Source organism: Varroa destructor, unplaced genomic scaffold (assembly GCF_002443255.2).
Source record: "Varroa destructor unplaced genomic scaffold, Vdes_3.0 BEIS01000003.1, whole genome shotgun sequence".
NCBI classification, from domain to species: domain Eukaryota; kingdom Metazoa; phylum Arthropoda; class Arachnida; order Mesostigmata; family Varroidae; genus Varroa; species Varroa destructor.
In genome coordinates, this window is record NW_019211456.1 from 53,054,031 (window position 1) to 53,067,001 (window position 12,971).

Sequence of the window (12,971 nt, forward strand, 5' to 3'; positions counted from 1 at the left end):
TATATATATATATATAGACACACAGAAAAAAAATATAAGTATATATACAAAGAAAGAGATAAATAAATTATCAAATCAATTAATTTCGATCTATGGACCTTACGTTTTCACGAAAAGACAACAGACCAAAATTTTAAAAGCGACCCCTTAAAACATATAGAAGTGTAAGGATCTAAGTAACCCAAGAATCTGATTCCCTGAGAATTAGACCGCCAGACATATTCGTTATTAATAGTAAAACTAACGATAACTATTACGATAATAGAGTTTTCCATAAAATTATCGATTCAGATCTACTACTACATATGACAGTACAGCATACTACACAGGACATACTTCAGAGTGAAAATATATAATTTTGCGTACAATTTTTGAAACAAATAGTATAATAGATAACGAAATACACACTATTCGGGGACAATCACTATCCAAGGTTTTGTGTTGACGCATCAAGTGCTACAATGGAAACGTTAACTACGTATTAAAATGCAAGCAAAAGTCACCCAGAAAGAGCAGTCAGATGTAGCGATTCTGAATAGAATCAGAAGACGCTATGGGGAGAAGGAAAGCAGCAAAAAGGCAAACACGAGTGGCAAACAAGAGCGACTAGTTAGCAGTAAGGTTATTTAATAAACTGAACTGTTTGAGGTCGATACAGGAAAAGGTCCCCGAAGATAACACACACAGACAAACACATTTACATATATGAAGGTAAACATATGATGCAAAATACAGAAAACGTATATTTGACCTCGTATAAATAAAGCAAGCGAAAGAGCGGGGGAAAGGGGCAAAGAGAGCGTAAAGCGTATCAGTCTCAATTGTGTGACAAGTGGAATCTCCTCGCGATTGGGAGAGACCGTCGGATCAGTCAGAATCGCTTTGATCGACTTCAACGGTAGACGTTATACGGAAAGAGAGAAATGTACAGCTTTACGGAGCAAACACAATATTGTAGTGTACTACTAGCAACAACGGTAACAACAATAAAAATAACCATACGACACGGATATTCAAAATGATGGCTATAACAATACAGATTATATATATATAAACAAGATCGGCAAGTTGAGACAAGGAGCTGCGGAAAAAGAAGATTAAGTAAGATATTTCTATGGAAATTAAACTCAATCCAAAACAATGTGTTAACCCGGTTCAAAATACATAATAAGCACTAATGGATCTGAAAAACAGACAAATGATGTACTTATTTTATTAAAAGCTAGTGCAAAAACAGTTGTGGATAGAATTCACTTTTGAGCTTCTCTTTTGTAGATCAACAAAAACAAGATTCTTCTATGCATCTTTAGAAATAGATCGCTTCCATTCACACTTTAATACTATTTGAATAATAAAATAATGATTATAAAGATTTCAGATTAATATAGGAATGAGTGCTTGACGTTACAGGATACCGTAACAATAACCTCACTAATGTACAACTAAGCTTCTTTCACCGTTTTTCTCTAGGCTTGTCTAATTCGACCAAGGTTAGGTAATCATTGGACTAATACCCATTTAGTAATAAAAAAGCTGCATGCCGGAGTTTCATCTATAAATTTTATTTAGTTTTTATTAAACAGCATAATTATTATTACTTTCGTAAATTGTTATAGGTATGTACAAGTTAGTAATACACATCGCCTCCTATCCTCTACCTTGATCCATGCCGAGATATATTTACTACAGCCGTATTATTGTTTATAGCGAATTCCGACGCCATGGCAAAGGTGTATAATAGATCCGAATAGAACTACAAATCATCAAATCTGTTTGCTTTTGGAGTTCATTGGAAATGTAACGACAGTTCTGTTAAGGAATCCCTGTTATCTTCTACTGACTATCACTGCTTGAGGATGAACTGGAATCAGTAGACATTACTTCGACGTCTTCATTTTTTACATCCATAGTTCCCGTCTGTAGACCAAGCGACGGCAGATGAGGTTTAATGTCTTGTGCGCCTGATCCTGTTGAGGTGCCTATCTGCCAAAAACTGCCAGGTGGTCCGTTGCCAACGGGGGTGCCTCCTATCGTACCACTTCCCTCTGCAACATTCGCACACATCGAACGTAAATTTGTTAATCCATCGGTGTAATGCAACGTTACACTGTTGTACAATATCATTAAGACCCGTCAAACACCTCGCATGCAAGCGCTTCTTGCTGAAGCGATTATGCACAATACTGCACAGTTATGTCTCCATACCCATTGGTGAGCGTTAGATAATAACTTATACATATAAGTTACCAGAACATCATAAATAACGAAAAGCTGCACTAAACGGCCGTGTGCAGCACTACGACTCTTTATGCAGAATTTATTGAATGAATCCGTTAATAGAGAGACCATTAGAAGGCATTGAATGTACACGTGGTCACACGATTGCGTATATACTCAATAGGTAAATGCATGATGACGTATTTGGGTGATTTCTTCAAAGCAATGACATGCAGGTTCACTAGAACAAGTAAATATCTATTCTAGAAATGTTCGTTCATGGTTAATATACTGAACGAATCAGGGGCTGATAGACCATACACTTTACATTATCTTTGCACCGATATATTTCCCGATAAAAAGTTTGTATTCGACGTGAACGGTTTATATACATGGTGGAGAAAAAAAGTGGGCTTACTCTTGGTAGGTAAGAAACATCTCAACCAAGTATGAGTTGACAACTCTTTCTAGCAAGAAATGCATGCAAACAGTATGTGTATGCGTGTGCAAACAGAGTGTATATGAATGGTTAACGATTCTACAAATGGCGTAACACTGCTAATTATTCGCCTCTCATTTCGTTAAATTCTAAATAAATCATATATTAAAGTGAAACCGATTTCGAAACTGAAAGATAAAGCGGCTAAGCTCCACAAGTACCTGCGTAGCATTATCAATAAGCAATATGTCCTGACCTGCATTGGGCCAGACCAATTTTTTGCTCAAAAAATCATCTGAGCGAAGATAAGTTTTTTTTTTTATTTATTATAACACTTACATGCACACTTATTGCAAGGATATTTCAATTCACTTTCCAATCCTTCTGAATAGTTTTTTGATACGGTACAATGCCAATTACATGTATAGCATGTACAGTCTAGAGCCCAAGAAACCAGGCATTCTAGCCGGGGGCCATCAGTACTGTGCTGTTATATATGTGATGATAAGCATACTCCGAAAATTGTTATATTTTTAGAGGATATTTTAATTAACATACTCCTTACGTGGTATTGGCCAAGTTCGTTGTTTTTGAATCGCATTCCAAATCAACTAAAAATCCTAAATACAGGGACTATAATCACCTATACACATGCAACTTTTTAAACATAATAAGCCAACATTATAGCACTGCTATTTCTCGATAAATGATCTCGAAGTTGAATTTACAAAATCCAGCGAATAATTATAATTTGTCAAAAGAGTGATACTCAAGGATACCTCATAATCATCAACAGTACAAAAGGCTACCTGTGTCTTCCTCTGAATAATTGGCATGAACGATTAGACGAGTTAAAGAGCGTCACATCTGTAACGCTCACCGTTATAGTATTGCGCAGCCAAAGTTCGAAACATATGTGATAATTACAAATGCTACACGAATAGTATGCACGTCTATCATTTGTTACAATTAAATAAAAGCTATCACGTTACTAGAGATTTTCTCTATATAAAAGATATATAAATATATAGCTCAACATTTTAATAAATGTCTACAAGGTATATTGCACTTAATGTCATTTATATGCAATGGCGTGTATTATAAATAAAATATTTGTAATGCATATGATTGATTAAATAATAATCTCAGCTCTAGAAGCAGTGGTGCAGTACAAAGCAGACGCAAAGAATTTAAAACAGAATGTTTCTAGCCGTTTACTGATTAAGTATAATAGACATGTCTAGTATTAGCAAATATAGGGGCCATTGTATAGCAATAAGAGTCCGAGCCGGTTATCTAGACGCTGTTGTGACCGACTAGCCAATGATGTCTTCAAAGGTAAAGTAACCACGTTTTGTCCTGACAGCAAAAATATCGTAATTATTACAATCCTGTTCGATTTAGTGCTACCCCACTAGAAAGTACTGATTGACTCAAGTATTGATGCCAGATATTTCATTATAAAAGACCTGGCTTAAAGATATCTAAACATCTTACATGCTAATCTAAAATATACATCGAGTTAGATAGTTAGCATTAAGCCATAAAGTACATAGTATTCTTATTAGCTAGTAATCGTATTGTTACTATTCAGATAACCTGGTGTATTTTTTTAACAAGTGATACTAGAGTTTGGCCAGTAGAGCTGCAATTACGCAAAAATTATGTGAAACGAATATTATATATTACGATATGATCATGATAGCCTTCAAGCGAAGCACAATTAGGACCAAATACTTTACATCCGGTTAAAATAGTACGTTGACGAAATATATATTTAAATTCAAACTGAATATGGTTGTAGTTATCAATGAGCTGTCCTCTTCGCTCACGGCCCTCATGCGCTATATATGTATACGACTCTTCCTATTTAACGAAGGCGTATCCTTAACCAAAGCATGTTTTATTCGTGAGCTTAAGTGTTTTATCTGAGTGGCTGAAGGCCGCTGATCTATTCCCGTTATCGCCGTATATGTCCGCGATAAAACTAAAGAACCGTTGTACGTTGTTAATCCGTCACAAATCCTTAGGTAATTAAATTCAAGTAGTTTTAATAGCACAGCAACTATATCAGAAATGAAATTATCGATCTAAAAGTTCAAACATCAAATTCATATAGACAAGCAAAGCCAACTAAAGATATTCAGCGCACCGTCAGGCTTTTTCAGTAGACGAGTGCTATGTGCACTTTAGTCTATAGATTTGCATATATGAACGGTATGCATTATCCTTAAGGTGTAAGTGTGTACCATGCATCGGTCGGCTTGCGTCTGCTGGAGGTAATGGTAAATCACTCATCCTGCCAAGGAAGCCCTGTCGCATTTCGATATCGGTCGGGTATGGTCTTCGTGTATCCCCCTGCTGCCAGTTGTGTGGAGCCGCGACTGCGGACGACGCCGAGATACGATGGGCGTATTTGATCAATTCCTCTGACGAAACCTGTTTCTCCGATGCCTTTTGGATCGAACTCAGCTTTTGTTTTGCCTGATAGATAGCTGTCGCCTGAAAAATGTTGAGACATATATGAGTAAATATTCAATTGCCTTCGTCATCCTATCCTTCTTTTCATCATTATGGATTCCTGATGCGCAAATTCTATAAATAACCATTTGTGAAGCTCTGTTATCTATCAATAGAAGGATATCAATTAGTTTACCAAATTTAGAACTGTAACTAGTTTTCCCATTGCATTTGGTAAGGATATAGAAATAGTTAAATTATGTCTGTTAATTCAGATTTATACGTTGCTCGTTAGAATGTAATAAGTATAAATATCAATAGAGCAAAATGTTTGTGAGCTTGCATACCCGTCTATGTAAAAAGTTTAGTTTCGGAAAGAAACTTTCTAAGTAAAGAACTCGGTACTTCAGGCGGGACATCTGCTGTGGGCCGACTTTCCCCGGCAGCGCTACACGACATCAACTTTCCGCTTGGGGTATGCTGTTTTTTCAAAGAACAATCTTCAGAGTGTTTTATGGGACACCACGCACGACTGCTCAAGGCGCGTCAATAGATAGCAGCCCAGGCTGACTGTAGCACATCAGTAAGATTCCCAGCCAATGTTACCACTTGCATGAAGAGCTTATTGTAGCCAAACAAATGCCTTTGTATACAAAATTCTATAAAAAAGACCAGCCCCAAAGAAAACAGCACTTTTTGCCTCATAGTCAAAATTTTTCTCTCGTACAAGACAGACGGCTTTATACAGAAATAGTTTCCTCGAAACAGTTTACAAATGTATCGTGTAGACCATGTAAAGATAGAAATTAATTAATATTGTTCTATTATGTTTATATCATTTGGACGCTGCTAACCAGTCAACTAGTATGTATGTATATAGGATCAAAAATGTATGCTACCTACCAGAAGATTTTCAGCCTCCTTCAAATTGCTCTGCAGGCTGTGGATATCTTTGTCTTGGCGATCAACCTCTTCTTGAAGGGCTTCTATTACTTCTTCCACCTGCACAAAATTAGAAAACATTGTAAAAGACGGAATAATAAAAAAAAAGCTTAGTATAAAGAAAGCAATCTTATAAATGAAATGTTCTATGATATGGTGCTCGAAAGGTCTAGGTTTTGGTAACCCGAATGTCTCAAACGGACTGAAGCAAAATGTTGACGAATTAATCACAATCGGGTCTGACATGATTATCTAAGAAAAAAGATTATTGGGCAATCCCACTTCTTGCTGATTAAAACCAGCAATTGAAGTACTGCTATTTTATGAATGTATTCTTATTTTTTTAATATTATCCAGATTATTTTGATATTTTGTTGATATTGCTAATTTGTCACAAAATGCTAATCATACATTCGGTTCTTGGGCAACATAATTCGTCGTCTTAACATAGTACGTCCTTACAGTAAAGGAAGATAAATTACTATAGTTCTTATCGTATCTGAAATTTTTCCTATGAAAATAACCAAAGTTGGATCTCATTTCATAATTTATCGGACGAACTTTGTTGCCCACTGGGTTTTATGCTGGATAAACGGAACGACTACAGACGATTGTACACTTAAACATGTTATCCCTCCTACCTTTTCCTGCTGCCTCGCTTGCTGCAGTAGCTCTTTCAGTTCAAGATCCTTAGCCACCAGCATCTTAGCCAACTGAAGATGCTCCTGTGAAGACAACTTTTGCGCCTTCGGTGCCAGTAAATTTTCTACGAGTTCCCTGAAGGAGCCAACACGGGGCAAGTGCCATTCCGAAAATTTCGAGGAATCATAACATTGGAAATGAATGCACATATTCCGCATATGCCCATACTACAATATATAAAACATTGATGAAAATACATTCGAAGAGTAACAAGGTACAAGGGAAAAAATAGGATCGAGATAGAGGTGGCTGTAGTCGCATTTACTGTTAAATCGTCAGCTTCCTAACTATATGTTGACTATCTAATAAGTAACGCGTATACGGGTGTCATCATCTTCTCCATTGTTGATCAGCTGGTAATACTCAGATTTAAACTTCAACTAATGTACTAAACTGCCCTATATAAAAATAGATTGAAATGGTGAAATAGCGTGTCCCTTTATGCCGCACCATGGTAACTGACATTAGATTTAGAATCCACCGAAAATTAATTTATTCGTCTGCGACTTAACTTTACAGAAGCGTGCTTGATAACAACGATTACTACGCGGAGCTTAAGATGAAGCACTCGCTTCTAAAGATATTACAATGTTATAAGCAAACAATATTCAGTGTACCGCTCGGCTGGCAAATAGCCTACGTCTTGCAACTTCCCACATAGAAATATTTATCTCTTTAATTATACATTGTGGATGCGTTCAGCTTCATCGCTTACTTTGCGATTATTTCCATATCGTCGATAACTCTAAGAAGCTTTCCTTTTGTGCCAGTTGCCGCCATTGCAAATGGTTTCAAAAGTAATTCTGCACCAGCACCGGCTGCACTTATCTGCACCAGAGAAGCGCACTTGCCACTAATACAACAGACAGCGCTATTCGAAAACACGAAAAACCCTCGATATGTTACTCCAAGGGTTGTGTCGTAGGTTCAGAGAAAGTAGCAAGGAAAGGAAATTTCGCATCCTTCGACTGCTTATGGCACAACCTGTATAGTACTATGTATTCCCGAAAAAAAAAAAACATTAATCAGGCTTAGTTATTGTTAATTGGTGAATATCTCAGAAAACGGACCATATAGTTTATTTTAAAGCTTCCTCCTGACATACGACATGTTCTATTTACAAGGGTCAATCATTCGTTCGAGAGAACTAAGTACTCAATGAAACACAGTTGCCGAAATGCCGATGCAGTCATATAACTTCAACAGTCCCAAATCTAAATTTGTGAATAACGCAGCGTCAGTAGGGAAATAAATATTTAATTTGTATTTATATTGTGCTTATGTGGGTATTCTAAAGGTTTTAGCGGATTATGCACGGGTTGATTGGCATGCTACATCTAGTCCACTCGCGTGCTCCCATGAAAATAGTGTGAAATTCTCATTGACAAGATTGTTCTGTTTATGAATAGAAAGAGCGAACAACAGTTCTAGTGAACAGGTGGAATAAGATCTCTTAGTGAGGCCATAACGATGATGAGTTTATTAAGACCACGTATTAAATAACTATAGAGATGTTCTCCAATTCGGCTAACTGTTCGAGCTGTGCTTCAATTTCAAAGGTGAGGCAAATACCTGTACGCGCAAGAGTGTTAGCAGCCTTCGGTTTGAACATGCAATAGATGGTACTCAATAGAAGATCCTGCAATGCTTTATCTTAAACTACCAATGACTTTGCATGATCATGACATGTTCATCGAATGGCGTAAAATACACCTTTTCTGTTTTAATCTAAATTGTTTTGCAGGATATTGGATGTTTTTGTTGGATTTGCGGGAATATAATAGCACGCATCTCATTAAATATCTGTATGAGAGTGGATTATTTTCGACTCATCCATACCATATATACAAGGGTTAGTTTGTAGCTAATTGACTTGATGGGACTTAGCAATTCTCTTAAGTGTCAAAATATAGAGGAAAATCTTGATTGCATTAATAATAAAAGTAATAATAATCATATTCAAATCTAAGTTTTAAGTTCTAAAATTTAGTTTTATTAAAAATGAAACGTCTATACCATATAGTATGTAATTGAAAACTACGTGCGGCGAATCTATTTATGCCGCTTTTTGATCTGGCCAAGAAAACTAATATTTTGTTATAACCTTAACATTTCCAGCGCGCACAGTTAATTAACGACCTCATTCGGAACCAACAGTAAGTGTTATTCCCTACTTCTAAGGCTCATATATGTAAAATTTCCAAAAACTTGTAATATATGTTAAGCAGAGGATTTGCGGCTAGCTTAACTGTTGTTATTATCGTAATCTCGACTGCAAGTAGGGTATTAATGAATTTCCATCTTATATACTTATATTATATATATAATATACATATATATATATATATATATATATATATATATATACATATTACGCTGTTGTAAAGATAAAGAATGTAATGATGTATTTATTATTACAGTGAGGTCGTTACTTCGCTGTTATCAGAAAGACGAGTTTCGACCGCAGCGAGGAAGATCGCAACGCAACTTCGACAACAGAACGAACACCTTAGTTCAGAATGCACAAGCATATCAGAGGAATATAAGGCGGCTCTCGAGAAGCTATCACCGCTTGAAACGGTAAACAAAATCTATCATTACACGCAATGAAATGCGTTTAGTATGATCAAAACATTATCTGTTCAAATAATGCAAGCGTTTAGTATGATCAAAACATTATCTGTTCAAATAATGCGACTGCGTTCTTGTCGTCTGCTAATAGTTGTTTCATTTAGATTAATTAATGCCGGCAAACTACATATGCGGTACTTCAAGAAGTAGTACAGGTTGCTCAAAACTAAATTTACTAAGTCAGCAAAAAATTTCAGCGGGTAACCGAGTTGGAGAACGAAGTTTCGGTTAAATGTACTGAACTTGAAAAAATGCGACAAGACTTGAGTCTAGCTCATCTCTCAGGGAACGGCGCTGTAACTTCCGCTCAGAAGTCCGATACCCTTGAACAAGAGAAACAAATCAGGGAGCTTGAAGATAAATTACGGGAGCAAAAGGCTAAAGGTTTGTTAGCTTCGTAATTAAAATTTTTTTTTTTGTTCTTTTGAATGACTCTCGCTAAATTTCGAGCCTAAGCGTTTCCTATTGCTAACAGAAAGACATAGAAAACATGCCTCCACAGATTAATTAAATTGAATTAACCACAGGGTTAGTTCACTTATCGCAGGTTGTGGCGCTATCGATCCGTAATTTACTAAGTATGCAAAGCAATAATAATAAGTTAAAGATAATTGTTACTACTACGCACAGCAAAAGAAACAGGTTAGGTTAGCGTCTGGCTGAAGCAGCAAAGCATTGCGTATTTATACTGTAATTGTACTTCTCGCTCTTTTCTTTATCATCAGTTAGTCATATTATCTGTAGCACTTGACGCAGCCGACGATAGCGTAACTAGCCTACCGAGTGGGCGTTGAAGAAAAAACTTACTGATATGCGTTTAACTACTGATGTAATTGAGTCTAATCGCGTCGTTTCGTTATCAGACACATTTCTTGAACAACCCAACGGACGCCAATATCTTCTGTTTAAGTAGTTTTTTTATTCGTCTTTTTACAAGCCGCGTTTATCTTGTAACATAATAAATTAAAATAACTAAATACTTGTCTTATTACGGTACATTTAAGTATTGGAAGTTTGTAATGAATTTGTTCTACTAGTAGTTTCTATAAGTTAAAGCATAGATGAATGGAGCTCCCAAATTGAGCGTACTTAGACATGTTACAACCATGACCATTTCATGTCCTTCGGCTGTCGTTCATAGACAAACTAAGCTTCAATCGAATGCTTTTTGTAATTGCTAATATATATATATATATATATAAACATAATTCATATATATATATATATATATATATATATATATATATGAATTATGTTGGCCTTCTCGAACACATACTAACAATAAAAAACTATTCGTTATGTATATATCAGTAAGCATTTATACCCTAATTTTCAACTTAAGAAATGCTGGATAGTTCGATAGTGTAAAAATTTGTAAATCAATGGCTTTCAGATTCACACATGTGGACTGATGATCTCATCGGATTATCTTGTCCAAACCAAACATTTGTTAAGCGGTTCACATTTTACTTGCTTGAAGTTCCTAGGCTCTAAAAAGTTTACCTTGAAAAATTTTTAGCTACCCAGATTCGTTTTTGAATTCGAGTTGCTGTTTATTGAGCACTTATTCTAATTTTTTAATTAGAGCACACGCAACTAATTGGATTTTAAACAAGCAACACTCATAGCTATACTGACGGTGAGACAATAATTGGGTTTATTTTATAATTTTACACAATCCCATATTGGCTAAGCCACGGCTGGTTGCGTCATCGTCTTGACACTCTTTTAGGTTATTCAGTAATCTTTTTCCCCTGAACTTAAATCCAGTAGAACGTTCTTATCAGGCCGATGCGAATAGCGTGTATCACTATCACCGTGGTGTGCCATTAATGAAGTGGCTAACTGAAACCTTTTTTTACGTGTATCAGGGACAAAATCGACAACCTTTGGATAGCAATTACCGTGTTTCGCTTAACATTCTCTCTTGTTTCTATCTAATGCTATAAAGCAACACTTCTGTGATAGGCTGCTTGTGTGATACAATGACTCTGTTCTGACGGCAGTGTCGTAGCGATCTTGTGAGCGGGTTCGCGCAACGGGCCCATCTTAAATCACAGTGCCTGCGGAAGAACAAGCAGCAGTAATGTATATCCTACGGCGAGATGCGAGCCTAAGATGTCAAAATTGGTTGCTTTGCCGCCATAACGATAGCGAGATAGGTCGCCATTGTGATTCTCTTTCTGGGTAGCCATTTGAACCAGTGAGAGTTAGAAAAAGGACGTCCTCGAACTTTGACAAGCAACAGAGATGACTCTGAGCAAAAGCCCACGCGAATTAATTATAACAATAACGAGTGTTCGGTGCTCGCGTATGAATCACGTAGATATCCTCTGCTTACTAGAGAACTAGGGTGTCGCCACGTAGATAGACTGTGCATTTATTTTAATTGCTTTTGTCCTTTATGCGTGTTACTCGCCTTAGTCGCACTCAGTGAATGCCTTATGTGAGACTTTGTCCATTTGCTTATTTCGGGGGTCACGAATCTTACATATTTTCCCCTGGTTTAGTTTTCATAACTCGTTGAGAGCGTGATTACAATTATAACATAGAAATTATACTGGAATAAGAATGGCTAGTACGTACTGTCGAAATCTTGTTTGTTTTGTTAAACTTGAACATTTGACTGTGGTTGTCAATTCATAGGCGGCATATGATCCGACTATCAACCTCAGGCTGTCTCATATGGCACGACAGTGGCCGACTACGAGGGTTTTCGTTGCATTTTCTCTCTCAAATGTTGGGCGTACGTGTATATGCGCGGGGATCTCGGTTACCTCTTAATATTTTTTATGGTACATATGTTCTTGGCCGTTGCAATTTCAGACATGCATATATAGAATCCTAGTCGATATATATTCGCTTATTCTTGAATTTACTTTTTACTGCTGATGGTGTCCACGACATCCTCTGACGCTTCGCGCTAAATTAACGCAGGGCCGCTGAAAACGGTTAGAAATGTCACTGACCGTCTAGTATAGAGAATGATTAACGTAAAAGGAAATCCTTCAAAGCTTCGCGGTTTGCTGAGTGATTCGGGTAGCGGAAAAAATGCCTTAAGCAGCAGAAGTAGATACAGCAGGGGCTAGCGCAATTTTCATGCGTCTGGCTTTCGAACAATATATTAAGACATAGGTGTCAACACCTGAAGTAATAGTGAGAATTTCTCACTTATTACATATGACATAGCTTATGAAAGTGCACACAGTTTAACGTTTTGGGAGGTAAATGACTTAAATAAGATTCGTATTTTCATTGAATAGGTTACTTAAACGAGATTTAGGCTTTGTTTATCTCCTTTCAATGTGTCACTCTGTCATGACCTGGTCGAATAATTAACAAGAATAGGCACATGTCTAGGACAAGTTCTATGTATTTCTCTTAGAACTATTACACACAAGAATAGGCGCATGTCCATGACAAGTTCTATGTATTTCTCTTAGAACGATTACACACATACACTCGATAGAACATTTCGTCATAGTACAATAACCATATAATAGCTATGTTATATATAATAATAATAATATAAATAAAATATTATATAATTTTATTTTCAGCTTATTATTATTTTTCTATA

The 12,971-nt window shown here is 36.5% G+C and overlaps 2 protein-coding genes across 3 annotated transcripts; one reads left to right on the forward strand and one right to left on the reverse strand.

Annotated features, from left to right (window-relative positions):
• Positions 1-1,540: 1,540 nt before the first annotated feature.
• MED4 (mediator complex subunit 4) lies at positions 1,541-7,656 on the reverse strand. The gene is made up of 5 exons (XM_022797711.2): positions 7,476-7,656; positions 6,700-6,835; positions 6,020-6,118; positions 4,906-5,158; positions 1,541-2,045 (listed from the first exon to the last, which is right to left on the reverse strand). Exons 1-5 carry the CDS (start codon positions 7,538-7,540, stop codon positions 1,834-1,836), a joined length of 765 nt encoding a protein of 254 aa, XP_022653446.1. The 5' UTR covers positions 7,541-7,656; the 3' UTR covers positions 1,541-1,833.
• Positions 7,657-7,940: 284 nt separating this feature from the next.
• LOC111247131 (uncharacterized) lies at positions 7,941-12,946 on the forward strand. Of its 2 annotated transcripts, XM_022797716.2 has the most exons (5): positions 7,941-8,319; positions 8,505-8,612; positions 8,879-8,916; positions 9,181-9,340; positions 9,589-12,946. In XM_022797716.2, the coding sequence occupies exons 1-5, from the start codon at positions 8,272-8,274 to the stop codon at positions 9,790-9,792; spliced, it is 558 nt and encodes a 185-aa protein (XP_022653451.1). In that variant the 5' UTR covers positions 7,941-8,271; the 3' UTR covers positions 9,793-12,946. The 2 variants fall into 2 exon arrangements, with proteins under 2 accessions (XP_022653451.1, XP_022653452.1); XM_022797717.2 differs by lacking the exon at positions 8,505-8,612 and having other exon boundaries at positions 7,951-8,319; positions 9,589-12,944.
• Positions 12,947-12,971: the final 25 nt, after the last annotated feature.